The sequence below is a fragment of the Phalacrocorax carbo genome, chromosome 5 (assembly GCF_963921805.1).
Source record: "Phalacrocorax carbo chromosome 5, bPhaCar2.1, whole genome shotgun sequence".
NCBI classification, from domain to species: Eukaryota; Metazoa; Chordata; class Aves; order Suliformes; family Phalacrocoracidae; genus Phalacrocorax; species Phalacrocorax carbo.
The window spans coordinates 3,342,999-3,358,093 of record NC_087517.1 but is presented as its reverse complement, the minus strand read 5'-3'; the positions used below and the strand labels follow the sequence as shown (position 1 = coordinate 3,358,093).

The 15,095-nt window shown below is 37.7% G+C and overlaps 1 protein-coding gene across 1 annotated transcript in view; it reads left to right on the top strand.

Annotated features, from left to right (window-relative positions):
• Positions 1-15,095, top strand: part of ACVR2A (activin A receptor type 2A) — a 67,806-nt gene that overhangs the window by 37,309 nt on the left and 15,402 nt on the right. Inside the window, exons 2-4 of the mRNA XM_064450992.1 lie at positions 1,663-1,870; positions 4,186-4,295; positions 5,639-5,793. Coding sequence (XP_064307062.1) covers positions 1,663-1,870; positions 4,186-4,295; positions 5,639-5,793 — 473 coding nt within the window. The remainder of the gene's footprint in view (positions 1-1,662; positions 1,871-4,185; positions 4,296-5,638; positions 5,794-15,095) is intronic.

The window sequence follows — 15,095 nt, the reverse complement described above, 5'->3', positions numbered from 1 at the left end:
CACGGATGTGCTGTGCGGCACTTCGAGGGCTGCAGCAATTTCCGGTTTGAAATAATTCTCATCACCCTGAGAAGTGCAACTTTTTTTGGTCCCTGTGCAGTTGGGTCTGTTTACTGAGAAAAATTACCGTACTGTCCGTTGTGTGTGTTTGACGGGGTGTTAAAATGACTGCTATGGAAGTCCTTTTCTGTATAAATCTGATCTTCAGGATGATGTCTAATGTACCTGTGCCTCTTGGAAAATATCAGATGGGTGCACAGGCACAGTAAATGTGCTCTGTCATCCTCCTGACCCTTTCTCAGTTTTGAAGCGAGTCCTCTGATTCTTTAGCTCTTCTTTCCTCCCCCTCTGTTTTTCCATATTTTTAATACGTGTTAAATGATGAAGATTAATGACACACTCTTGGCAGTGTTTGACAAGATAAAACCAGAAGTAATAGCCAGTTATTTCTCCCTTCCAGTATTTTGTTAATGGTTTTGCATCCTAACAACCCTTCACCTTTGCAGAAACTAGATTGGTCATTCACATCACATTAAAACTAAAGTAAGCTCCCCTTACAGGTGCCTCAGTCTTAATATTTGCTGGGTTTTGCTGCAGGTTGTCAGTAGGCATTGGTGAATCAATTACATTTGTTATTTAAAAGACAATTAAATTGAGAAGTTTAGAAACTTTTATTTGTAAGAATATTTGGGACAGCAACAAAAAATTAATCACTTGGTATCAGGGTAGGTTAAGCCAGTCTGTTGGTCTGTTATGGTCTAAACCAGCATGTTTAATACAGACTGCATCAGTGCTTTGACTTCCAAACCACACTTGGCTTTTATGGCCTGGAGCTTGCACATTGGCCATCGTGGTTGATCCCAGTGCGTATGTTGGGCACGCATGGTGGGAAGGGGGGTTGTGCCCCTGGCCCTTCTGAGAGCGGGAGCGCTTGGTTATTGAGTTGTGACAAAGACCGAAGCTCTTTCACGCTGCAGCTGGTGACTGGGTGGGACCACACAGTGAAAAACCAGCACTGCCCTTGGAGATTAGGGACTGTTGCTTCACACCTACTGGTCTCAATTCCAGTTGCTCACTTGGCAAATCAGAATGACAAAATACACTATTTTAGCATAGCGTGTCTTATACGTCAGTGCTTTGTGCTAAGAAGCTATGTCGCAGATGAAAGCTAAGGGAAAAGAGGTTGATAGTTTAAAACTGAATTTATTAGTTGGATTTAGGTTTCTGACACGTACAAACTGCTTTTTTTGGCGCGTGTGGCAACATAAGAGACAAAAATGCCTTTTGGTAAATTCTACTAGCTGAAACTTCTTGTTTGGTTAATGTTGTAACTAAATCTTTCCTATTCAATATTTGTCTCTGCTATTGCTATTCAGGGAAAAGTATTGCCGTAACTTGTTCTTTATATCTTCAAATCTTGATAAGTTATCCAAATTGCTGTTTGACTTAACAGAAGATCTTTGTTTTATGTTTCAACATTTACTTGGAATGCTTGTGAACTTTAAATGTTTTATTTCTTTATTAAAAAAAAAAAAAAAAGGAGGGAGAGGTTATATTGATGCAAGTGGTGTATGATCTTTTAGTACATCCTGGTTTTGACTGTTCGTACATCTCATCCTTCAGAATGCCATTTAACTGTGATTTACTTTTCATTCCTAAAAGGTGCCATACTTGGCAGATCAGAAACACAAGAGTGTATCTACTACAACGCTAATTGGGAAAAAGATAAAACAAATCGCAGTGGTATTGAACCTTGTTATGGTGATAAAGATAAAAGACGACACTGTTTTGCTACGTGGAAGAATATTTCTGGATCAATTGAAATTGTGAAGCAAGGTTGCTGGCTAGATGACATCAATTGTTATGACAGGTAAGTGAGTTTTCCTATAAATTTAAAATTTATTTGTAATTTTAACCCATTTTGCCTGTCCATAATTTATACAACCTCCCCTTTGCAAACAGTACTTGAGACAAACAATATACAGTAGTCTATGAATAGTTACCTTGTTCCCAGAGGCGCGCACGCATACACACATGCTTCTTTCTGCTCACGTACCTGTATGTAGCAACCTGACTTCATCTAAGTATTTTGTCTTGTTTGCAGAATAGAATGTTTTACCTTCTCTTATTTACTTAATATATGTTAAAACCCAGGTGTTCAATTTGTTCTTTTTTAGGCCATTAATAATATATTTTCTAATGACTTGTTATTGCCAAACAATGCAAGTATAGCTATTGAAACCAGAGTGCAAAATTCTGTAGTTCACTTTTCCAAAGTCTTTGGAGTAGGGAAGTCAGCACATTGTGTCTGTTCTTTAATTAAACGTGGAAGTATTTTTTGCTGATTTATTAAAAAAGCTCACCTCAGTGGCAGCTCTAAGAGCCATCGAATATTCTAAAATTCCAGCCATTTTTTTAATAACAGATGGTGTAGCAAGTACCCGTGAGCAGTAACAGCAGGACTTGGGTTTTGTTAGATACTGGCTGAATAAAGGTCATGACTCTCCTAAGAAATGGTACGATAGTTCTTTAAAGTACTATACGAAGTTTTATTTGACTAAAGCAGTTATTGTCTGGAAAAGGAGAGAATTAAGAAACTAAATGTATAATAGATCTTCGTTAAAATGTATTTAGAAATTACTTTTAGTAGTATTTTTAAAAATTTTCCTTTTGTGTTTTTTAAATGTTGAATGATTAGAAGAAATCATTACGATCATTTCTACCAAATTTCCCCCCCCCCATAAGGCCGTTGGCTCCTTCAGTGACAGTTTAAAGCTAAGTTGAACAGTAGTTCTGATTTATCTGCTTCTCAGAAGTGGCAAAGCATCTGCAGCTCGCTTGCACAGCATGATTGAAGTTTGGCTATGCTAGAAGGCAAAGGACAATTTTATAGAAATCTTATTTGTTCCTACTAGTATCTAGGAACTGTAAGTCACTCAGGATGGGAAAGTACTTTGGTTTTTTTGTTTGATTGGGGTTTTTTAAATCCACTCTTAGTTGTAGCTTTGCAGAAGAAGTGGGGGTATTTACAAATACCAAGTTTATTTCTGCTAAATGTTAAATTTTAGGATGGAAATAGAATTTTTCAGTTTGGATATAGAATTGGGCTCTGTAGCATTGTTATCTTCGAGTTACATGTGTATCTTTGAACAGGCTAAAAAAATTAGTATAAATTCTCCTTCGAGCAAAGAAAAGAAGTGGGAAGAAGATATAAAATGCAGGGAGGACATTAAGGAAATAGTTGAAAACTGAGTAAAAGTTTTTCTGGCTCGGAGACCTCATTAACTGCAGCTTGTTATAAGAATGCACGCTGCTGTGCCGTGTAAAATACCCTTTAAACAACATCTTATCTCTCGGAGTGAAGAGTGGCTTACTGAACAGGGAGTTAGAGTACACTGAACTCCAAACAACTGCTGATTAAGAACACCGAAGAATAAATGTTTTATGGAAGTTACAATAGAGTGTCATAGTAATAGCTGGTTCCATAAAATAACCTAATTTTTGAAGATGAACCCAAAAATCTTTTGACCATCTTCAGCTGTATTTAAAACACTCAACTGTTCCTGCAGGATTTTAAAATTCTTCTCTTTCTGCTGCTAACTTGACTCCTGCATGACTCCTCTTTTTCTTTCCTGACTTGAATAGTTTCAGCTTATTTGTTAATAGAAGTCCTTTCCTGGAGTTAATTCATAGAGTGGAATAAGCCCTGTCCATGAACATAATGTAGGCAGGAGAAATTGCAGAAATTTTGCCTTTTCTTCTAAAAATAAAATAAAATTTTAACATTTTCCTTCCCACTTACCTCCAACCCATGCAACCCTGTACTGTGAGTTTATGGTTAAACACCAGCATTTGATCGTTTATTCTGTTTAAATCTAGATCATGAACTTCAGTATTTTTGTCAGCTTTTGAAATACATCCAGTCAGTGGTTTTCTTTGCTATTTTTAAGACAAAAGTTTAAAAATGCACTGTTTCAGTTTTCATATTGCAGTGGCATATCATTAATATTAAATGATGAACAAAATTTTAATTTGGTTCTTCAGATTTAAGTCCTAGCTGGGTAGTACATTATCCTGGATGATTAAATGAAGTTCAATTTAAATTTTAAATGTGAGCATATGTTTTTCTCTTGAACAACCCCCCCAACTTAAGATTAATAAATTTTTTATTATTATCTTTTATAGGAATGATTGCATAGAGAAGAAAGACAGCCCCGAGGTGTTTTTCTGTTGTTGTGAAGGCAACATGTGTAATGAACGCTTTTTCTACTTTCCTGAAATGGAAGTCACGCAACGTAAGTTAGCCCAACACGTTTGTAAAGGAACCGCTTAGCAGGGTTCAGAAACATTTAACATTGTGCATGTTCAGGAGATAAGGCTTTTCAAAATGTGGTCAGTTTTTCCCGCCAGAAGGTTTCTGATTCCCGAATGATAGAGCGCTGTGTGCATTCACATAAAGAGCCTAGAAAATTGCCAGTTCATTTTCTTCAACTTTGAAAGGTCTCTATAGTAGGAGTAATTGAAATTGATAAAAGGTACTTCAGCTCTTTTCTAAGGGTGAGGAGGGAGGATAATCTGAAATAATTGGCTGTTTTAAGATACAGAAGTTAGTGTCAAATCTTACCTTAATTGTATAGTTAAGCTTCTGTAAGTGTCTATAAATCGTTGGGCTAAAAGCCATATCATCCTTATATGCATGTACCAGCCTATGAATGTTCCTCTTCTTGAAACAGCACTCTTGCTATTTCTTTGAACTAATTGCACCTTTGAGTTTCTCTGTACATCGACACAGTAAACTTTAAAAAAGGGGAAAGAATTTTCTCCCAGGTTACAAAGAAAATCAGATGGGCAGATTTCACAAATAATTGTTTTAAAAAACAATAACTAAAAGATTATTTGATTATTCTTGCATATCTTCTTCCAGTCAAGAATCTAATCTGTGTTGGAAAACTGAATAATGTTAATAACTGAACTGAAAACAGCAAATGTCCTGTGTACCAAATAGCCAGAGGAAGTTGTTTATGAAATTAAATAACGTTTTCCGTGAGATTAAAATAGCCTTTGTTGACCCAAGAGATATTCTTGTCATTTTTGTCAGTGATACTGCTAAGTGAATAATTGACATTCTTCACTCTGATGGAAACCTCTCTTGCCGCAGGGGTCTGTGGCTGCCCCTGCTCCGGCTGCCTCAGAAGCAGGGCTTCTCTGGAGCCTGTCTGGAGGTCCTATGGACGAGTCTTCAGCTAGGGCAGATTATTTCTGGCCTATTCTACGTATTAACAACATTTATTGTAGACATTCCGAAGACTAAACCTTTGTATTGATTCTTTTTTCATTCATTAGGTGATGGCATTCTTGCAATATTTTTAAAATACCAACACCTCTTAGACACTGTAGGTAGGCGGAGCTTAGAAGCACAAAAAAGTTAGATGTATAAATCTGGGGATCTAAGTTATTTCTGCGCTTTCCAAAATGCTCTTTTTAAATAACTGTCTGTTCTAGAGTACACTATTTAACCCAAGTATTTTTAGCCTGTTGTGCTGATTGCAGGAGTTTTTAGAAAATCAGGATGCCAGCCATTTCAAACGTTGGATGATTTTTGTTTCTTACAAGCTGTGTCCTTTTTTCCTTTCTACAGCAACTTCCAATCCTGTGACACCTAAGCCACCTCTGTTCAATACCTTGCTTTATTCTTTGGTGCCTATAATGGGAATTGCAGTGATTGTGCTCTTTTCGTTCTGGATGTACAGACATCACAAGCTAGCGTATCCTCCAGTTCTCGTTCCAACTCAAGTAAGTCGCTGCATTATGATTATGGTTTTTTGAATGGTAAGACCATTTTGTGAAGAGGAGAGGAAGGGGTGTGCATCTGTCATGTGGCTGAAGTCTTCTGTTACTTTCCTGGTTTAGAGGTGCAAATGCTTGCTAGCCGCAAAAGCAGAAAATTAAGCTTTACTTAAATGGCCTTATCTCCTTTAATTGGCATTTGATGAACGTATGAGCAACTACTTAATGTTTTTACACGTCTGTGTGTTTGGGAGGGGAAAAACTAAACACAACTTGAGCTGGCAAAGATGCAGTACTGCTGGAGAGCCGTGGGAAGTTTGGACTCCCACATAGTTAAAAGGACTACTTGTCCAAAAGTTGCGTACAGCTGCACTTGTGTTTGAGCTGTACTTGTGGTTGAGCTTTATGTAATGCTTACCTTAAAACAAAAATGAAGGAGACGTGCTAATTCATTATGGCAATTTGCAGTGCATAGAATATAGTAACTACAAGAAGAGCATGGAACTGGGATACAGGTATCAGTTAAAGGGAACGTAAAGAAAATCTTTAGCTGAAGCATAGTTCCAGGGCTTAGCTCAGCTCGTGGCCTTACTGTGATTCCTATCATCTTTTTCCTCTTACTTGTTTATGCGTTTTGTGTTTTGTCTTAAAATGTTTCAGTTTTAGCGGTGTTTGTGTTTTACTTTGAAAATATTATGAGATTGTGGACTCCAAACATGAAACATAAACTGGCCGTGTTGATCAAAACAAACCTTGTTTTTGGCTGCATGTTCATAGTTCCTGCTGTTGTCAGGCTCCAGCTGATTCTGTAGGTGTAGTTAGCGTTAATACTAGAACTCCTCTTCCTTCAGTGGTGTCTAGAGACTCAGCTGAGATTAGAAGGCCTTTATGAAAGGAGTTAAGAAACTCTTCAGGCCAAAGTAGCAAAGATGAACAAAATGTGGTAGTGGAAGTGGCGAAGTGAAGGACTTACCGAGGTCCCGCAACACTCTGCTTTTTGCAGTAGGAATTGAACTTAAGCTTCCTCACTCAGTGCAGCGACCACTCAGGATACATTGCCTGTCATACAGTGATGATATGATGATGCTGTTCATAACTAAATAAAATGAAAACACTTGTTACTTTCAGTACGATTGTACTTAAAAATAATTTACATGTATTTGCTCTGTACTGCCAGCTTCTGTGACATTTTTGGTGTTACTGCTTGACTTCAGGGTGTTCCAGGAAGCATTATTGCCTGTGGTTGATAAATAAGATTGTTTTGGTTTTAGTTTTGTAGTAATAGATAAGAAGAACTTGGGGGGAGGCAGTGGGCATCTGTTCTTGCCAAACGAAAAGAACATAATTTAGAGGAGAAAAGTATGTTTCCTGTCCTTGCAGAAAGTATTGCAGATCCTCAAACTTCATGCAATCTGTTAGCATAATTATTTCATCCATCTCAATTTTTATGTATTTGGGACTTTACATCAACCTAGTAGTCTTCACTGTAAGATTAAATTCATAACTGCTAGTTGTGTGAATAATTTCAGCATGTAATTTCCTTTGTAGACTTAGAGAAATTAAATAAGTAGAGGATAAAGTGATAGAAAATCAAGCAAATGTTAAATATGTGCAAGATACCAAGAACTTGAATTTTTATGTTCTTCCTCCTTTTTATTGCAATTCTTTTCTTGCATGGTTTATGTTTGGTGCAGGAGTGGACACGTCATAAATTTTTAATAAATAGGGTAATAACCTGTTTTGTTAATGCTCAGATTGTATCTGTTGGGATAAGTATATGTTGGTGCTTGAGCTAGTTATGGTGTAATAACATTTTCTTATCTTGTGGTGAATAGGCATTAAGGTTTGATGTGGAAAGTCAGGAAAAGCTACTTCTGCCTGAAAAACTATACATTCTATTTCCATAATAATGTCATTTAAATATTCTCCCATATGCAGCAGAGCAGTATTTCCCACTTTAAATTTGATTAAAGATTATTTGAACAGGAGGCAGAGGAAGCAGGAAGAGAGGGAAAAGTATTAGTAATTTTATAACCACGAAACAAACATTTAAATATTTATGCAATTAATATAGTAAATATTAATATTATATTTAATAATTAGGGCATGAGTAGAGTTTGTAGGCGAAAGGATTCCTTCCTAAATCTTCCCGTAGCAAATGGTAGAATGGGGCAGGTCAGATGTACAGCAGATACTCACTAGGAAACAGGGATTTCTGTATGAGATACAGATAAAGGATATCTCGTTTTACTTGGTTTATTCCCAGAAGGTGTTGGCAGTGCTTGGGTGCAGTATGCCCTGGTACTAATCTTTCTTCCAGTAGAAGTTAAAGGATACATGAGGAATAAGCAAACGATATAAAAATCAGGAAACATGGAAGAATGAGAAATTTTGAAAGAATTAGGAGACAACGGGATAAGTAAATTAAAAAATCAGAGGACAAAAGGAAAAGGAATTGTTTGGAAAATTTCAAAAAAAGGAAGAAATATGCTAGGAGAAATTTTTTTAACCTGTAGCAAAATATAAAGGACAAACGTCTAAGAAAATGCAAGCAACTTCATTTTCTCGTGAATCAATTTGACTTTCAAAGTACATGCATGCACCTACCAGGCAGGCAGTTCCTACACAAACTGAGCTCAGTTCACAGCTCTGTGGATTAACTTCACTTTACACATTCTCTTTGAATGTACAAAAAATTACTTCAAAATTTCATGTAGTAGGGTTAGTTTGTATGTTTGGTTTAAGACTGGAAAGCAGCAGATATTCTTGTTTGCTCCTTACACATTTCATTGTGGCTTTCTTTCAGGTGTGTGGGTGGAGAGGTCAAGGGGGTTACTAGAGTAGGGGACTGCTGAGATGCTCCTTGCCGGTACCCGAGTCGGAGGCGCTCAGTGGGTCCCGAGGCGCGGGTCCGGGACAGCCACGGCAGAGCTGTGCGCTCCGAGGTGCTGCTGCCCACGCAGGGACCTGTCGTTGCTCCTGCTGCTCCCATTAGTCTTGGCCTACATGGCCTATGTACTTCTTTGCCTCTTGCGTGTGCTGTTAACTATGCCTCGCTTTATTGTGTGGGTGCTGCCTAGTTCAAGCTGACTCTCAAATTCTATAAAATCTGTCGCTATTTAAATTCTTAAATGAGTTGTTAACAAATTAAGTTTGCTAACTACATGTGTCTGTATGTAAAATGCTTTGAAAGAACTGGTTAATGTTGTTATTTATATTTGATGTAATCATGCAGCAAATGCGTATTCTGATCAAACTTACCAAAGAATGGATTAGTACTTGAAATATTTGAATCTGTGTATTTTTATATATGAAAGAGTTACTCTCATCTGGTTAATTTTCACTTACAAGCACCAGGTATACTGAAAATGAAACGCTGTTGTTGTGGACAAAGGCTTTAACTCTCAAATTAGGTACAGTTTAGATTTTCCCACAGGGAAATATTGTACTGCTAATATTCATAGTAGAAATATGAATGCGGATGGCAAGGAGTTGGTATGTTATGCTCATTTATTTATTATTTTTTAAATCTCTTGAGCTCGGGCCAGAGTTGTCAGTCAATGCTAATTACAGCTATGGTGTTACCACTCTGTCATCCGATAGATAGGACCATAACCTATTTTATAGCATAACTGACACAAGTAACACTTTTGGTTTTTATCAGTTCACAGAGCTGTTGCTCCCAACATTTTACATCCATACTGTGCAAAGAGAGACTAACCTCTTGTACTCTTTGAGTGCCCAGGTTACGAATATCTTCTTGGATCAGAGTTGCTTTTTTGGTTTTGTCTTGTTTTTAATGTAAAAGTCATATGTCGAGAGGGTTGGAAAAAAGCATTACATATTCACATATTGTCTTCATAACCTATTTTTGGGCTTTCTTCTGAAATGTTTGAAATTACTTCGGTCAAAGATGCTTCATGTTTTCCATCACTAAGCACAAGAAAGCCCTGATTTAGGCCTCTTTGGTGTTCCAGACATCAAAAAACTCAGAGTGGACAGATCCCATCTATTAAAGTGTCCGTAAAAGCAAGCTTAGTTGCTAGGATCTCTCCTCAGAGGGGAGGGTTACACAGTTGAAAAATACGACTACATCTTCTGCTTTTAATCTCCTGTATATCACTTCTGTTAAGCTTTTCACCCACTATTCCCTATCCTGAGCACAGTCATCTTTTATGTGCTTCATTTTTGGATTTTTTTTACCCCATATAGATGAACCACACTAGTCCTGTATCTATGGAGAACGTCCCTTGTCTTCAAAGTCATGTGCTAGGTGAACCAAGAATTAATAACAATTGAAGCACATGTATCAAATATAAAGAGATGTTGATCTTATCCCTCTGGTCTCAAGGTTTTTGGAGCATAAAAAAATACTCTGATTTTTTGGTTGCTGGCGATTTTGGTATGGCTCCCTTCACTAGCATACCATAATAGTTTTTCTTCAGTGTATCTTTTCCTGAAGACACTCAAGTATGACTAGATCTCTGTAGCTATCTCATGGTTTTGATATTTCCATTTCAGCTGTAAGACATTAGAATTTAAAACAGTGTCATATTACGTGAGGTGAATAATGATGAAGGAGAAAAGTCTCTAACATAGGCAGATGCAAGACATTCTGAACTACTGACCGCGGGTCCTGCTGCATGTGTAGCAGTGGAAAAACAAATTTGGTGTTGGAAAGTAATAAGGAAAGAACATGTAACAAAACAAGCCCTGCTCTTTGCGGCAGTTTTTGCCCTCAGACATCTGGTCTAGGCCACCAGACCTGTGCCAAGGAGTTTGGTGAGTGTGTGTGTGTGTAACTTGAATGGCTTGTTTTCAGTGAGATAGTTTTGGAAAATTTTTATGGCTGGCATTGGAAAAGATTTTAATTTGTTTGTTTTGTTCTCTAAATTAACTTCTAGCACGTGAAATAATGTACCTGGTGCACTTAAAATTTCAGGGATACTCTTTATCCCTTTGGCACACTGGGAAAATTGCAGTTGGCTGCTGAAGAAGAATGAAGAATTAAATCAAGTGTTCAGGTTTTTTCAATTTTTGTCTTCCAGCTGCATTTTTATCTTATTGTGGTTACAGATATTTTAATAGAATCATTATAACACTTTAAAAAAATGAAGAATAAGAAGGGGAGAGGTGTTTTTACAAGGACTTGGTCCAAACTTAGGAAGATTAATAGCTACTTCAAAAAATACGTGGAGGAGAAGCCAGATGCTTATATGAAATGGGAAAAGAGATCGATCAATAAAGAAAAGGTGGAGCTCAGAAAGAGGAAGAATAATAATAAAGAAAGTCTGAGTTAGAGCTTGTGGCTAGCTAGGAAGGAGTTATGGTTGGGTATGTATCAGTGGCTAATGAATGATTAACGTGTAATGAGTGGCAGTGTTGGTATTAGGAATAGCTGAATGATCTCAAGATTTGGACTGCTAGATGTGTGCATGATTTCATTCTCTAATACCGCACTGATAAGACTCTGCACTAATAAGAATTTCTTTTAGAACTGACTCCAATCAACAGCTGGAATGGCACAGGAGGATGATCTAGTGCTGATCCTTTGTGGTTCAGTGAGGCACAACTGTGATACGGTTGTTACAGGGGAAAAAAAAAACAGGCTTACAAATATAGGGGCACTGTGAGGATGTGGTAGGAAAGTTTCTATAGGTAAGGGGTCCTTAATGTGTAGTAGGTAAATAGCGTGTAACTCTCTGAAGAATTCATAGGCTATTACAATGCAAGGAGTTCCTTAAAATCTTTAAGAGGGAAGGGTTTGTATGACAGATAACTGAAAAACAAGTACCCAAAGCAATGCGTGCTTTTCCAGCGCTCCCTGTACAACTAGACTTCCAAAACTTTGGTTCTAAATCTTGACAGCTTTTTTTTAAAAAAATTATTTTTCAAAGTACTTTCCAGAATTGCCTATTTGCTTTCAGGATGAGCTGTCTCCATTTAAATAAACCATAAATGCAGCTGTATTTTTTTTTTTTTATCTTCAAGAGGTAAACAAATCCAGACTTAGGGATCTTACCCCTGAATGGCAGCCTAAAGGGAACTTTATAATTAAAAGTACAATTAGAATTTTAAAAAACGTTTCAAATTTATTTCTGCAGTGAACTTGAAGTTACTTTGCACTTTTGAATTGATTCAAGCAGAGCATTGTCTTAGAAATGCTTTCAGTACTATACCGTATTCCTGGCTTATTAAAAAGTTGGTTTAGTTTTAGGAGCAGGGCCTGTACAGGGTGGGTCTGAGAGGCTGGGGCAAGATGATGTGTATCCCTCTGGAAGGCTGGATGTAGGCAGTGCCTGGTGTCTTATCCTCCTAAATGTTTACTCGGCATATACGGATCTAACAACTGACAAGACACTGAAGGCTTTTACAGCACTACATTTAATTTACCTTGAATTTCTGTTGCTCATTCATTGTAAACAGTAATATTCAATCTACATTATCAAGACAGTGACTTTAAAATCACAGGGTCTATGATGCAAATAAATCTCTGAAAATTTTCATGCATGTCCAATTTATTAGTGTTTGGGGGAAGCTGATCCCCTTGAGAGTAGTGAGAGGCATGGGAGAGGACTCTTATTTCTCAGAGCTTTGTGTTTGCAGTTTCTCATTATGGTAGGAGCAAAAAGGTTGGATTCGTGTATCTTCTTCCTTATTTCTGAGGAATTTACATAATTTTCAGGAGCTAGAGAATTTTAATAGCAAATAGGTCTGAAAAATTACTAATAAATTTTTTTACAGCCATAGGAGAGACAATCCTTGAATAACTATTTCATACAAGCAATGTTTTATAATTTCTTTAAGAGTTATTGTCTGTCCTTTGACTACCTGAGTTAGCAGAAATATGAGTACACGACGGTGTTTCTGTTACTCTCTTCGGTAGTCATTCCCTGTCAGATTCACTGATTGAGTAATACTTTATTTTGCTTGTCTGCTGTTTCTGGCAAAGGAGTATGCGGGGCTTGGAGGGGGAAGTTTTTTCAGTAACGGTGCTCATGGTTTGTGGAGTTTGTGCTGCAGAATCTCACCTGTAGTTTTTCTAAGTGTACGTGGAATAGCTGTCATTCTACTGGAATCACCAGCTTGCAGAGATTTGAAGGGGAAGATGATCAGCCACTCTGAAAACCAGTTTAAGGGTTTGGGGTTTTGGGTATTGTGGGGGTTTTTTTCCCCTTATGAAGTGCCTGGAAATATTTACAGGTCCTGAAAGAGTCTGCTTCAGACTCTTGGAGTGGGTTTTCTCTGGTGGTCTGCTGACCGATGGTGGGAGGTGGAGTGATCCTGTTGGGCTCCAGCATCCTCTAGTGCTCTGTCAGTGGCAGCAAGCTCTGCTACAGTATTTATAAATCAAACTCCCAACTAATCTATCCTTCAAGAAATACTTCAGCCTTTCTATTATTAATTATTTAGATGACTCTGAGTGTGTGCTAGAAGGTTTTCAAGTGCAGAGAAAAGCCTCTTGTTGGCCCTGCGCTCTGTATCATCCTAAGAACGTGAGGATAAAGGGTGAAGGAAAGGATGATTGCTGTTACATGGCAGCTGAATACTTCAAGTGTTTGAATTTCATGCTCTTGCAACATCTATCTGATCGAATTATAAGGGACAAAGAAAATGACTCAAGCAAAAGTAGAGGAGCAGCGAAGGTGTCTCGGAGATTTTCTGCTTGAGTGGCAATGAGATTGTTCACTACAGAAGAGATCAAAGAAGCACAAACAAGCCTGTGTAGTTAAAATGTGTTTTAAGTTCCAGTAACAGTGCCCTGGGACTTAGATTTTTATAATGGATTTCATTCCACAGTCAGTAAACTCATGTTACTGGTTTGAAAGAATCTTGAATATTGCAATCTCCCTGTATATATGCTGGATATAGAGTTTTCAAGTTCACTTGTTCTAGTTACAACTCTAGCATGCCAGATTTATTGATTAAATTCAGTAATATAGGCCTAATATACAATGACCTATTTGTTTATAAGTTTAGCTGTAACTTAGACATGAAAAAGTTTTCGTTTTCCACAGCTAGCTACTAATTACAGTGAATTTAAAAAAATACAACGCTGCCCTCTACTGTACAGTTGTAAGCATAACAAGAAAGAAGTTTGCATACCTTGTGTTTGTGTGTATGTTTAATTTTCTGCATGTGTTTCTAAACTGGTTTGTAGTAAAGTAACTGTTTATACACTTCTAACGGCTAATTCTGGTTTTAGTTATGAGATCAATTCAGCTAATGGTCTGTATAATAATCTTTATTTTTTGCCCATTTTTCTTTGCTAACATATCAATGATGGAGTCTTTTATTTTAAATGATCTGTTATTAGTACAAGAAAGTATTGCTAGCCCCGTGAATATTTTTGTTGTTAATTCTCAAAGAATCTGTTTTGTCTCTTTTCTTATAAGCTGTTTTTTCATCCCATTCTTGGTATAAATAGTAATTTCTTTTGCCTGTGTTTTTTTTCCCCTCTCTACAAGCACGCCTTTCATATAATGATTGAGGTAAGATGCATTGATGTTTGTTCATGGTTATGGAACTTTCTGTGGACATGTAAGAAGTTGTTTTGGTATGAATTACATTTTTTTGGTGTTTTGGACAAGAGATTTGTAAACACACCTGACTTAAACACAGATTTAGTCTGCTGTTCATAGCTTTCTTAAAACTTACTATAATTTCTCAGGCTATTGAGTGAAGTGTCTGCAGGGATTGACAATGAAATACACAGGGCATAGTCAGTTTGCGGTTCTTCATCTGCAGCCGAGCTCGTGTGTGTCACTCCCGCCCTCGTGCCACATCGTAGGAGCAGTGGCGAGGGCTCTGCCAGGACTGTGTCTGCTGGGGACCCCAGTCCCTGGTGTGGGAGCAGGCCAGCCGGCAGGGACTGCGCGAGAGTCTCGCTGGACCGGGTCGCCCTGGGAGTAAACAGCGGGTCCTGCCCTCTTGTGTCCTGTCTTGGGGTATCTGTTGTCATCTCCCACCTGTGAACTGTGACTGTCTGAGTGAGGTGTGTGGTCTGCATGTTGTGAGTCTGGGTGATGTGATGGGGTTTTGTGTGATTCAGGGGCTTGGAGAAATAGATCACCTGAAGAAAAATAATCTTTCGCTATTAAGTCTTTACTTTGACTTTTTTTCACTGGCCAGAAGTTACTTTTACGTGTATTAAACTGCTGATACTTCATGTGAAACTACAAGTAACTGGAACCTGTTAATTCAGGAACTTGGTCAGTATTGCTAGGCTTCTGAATTGAATATTGAAAAAGTCAAGATTTGAGTTGTAATACAAATGCTCAACTTCTTTTGTCTCTATAGGTGTCTCA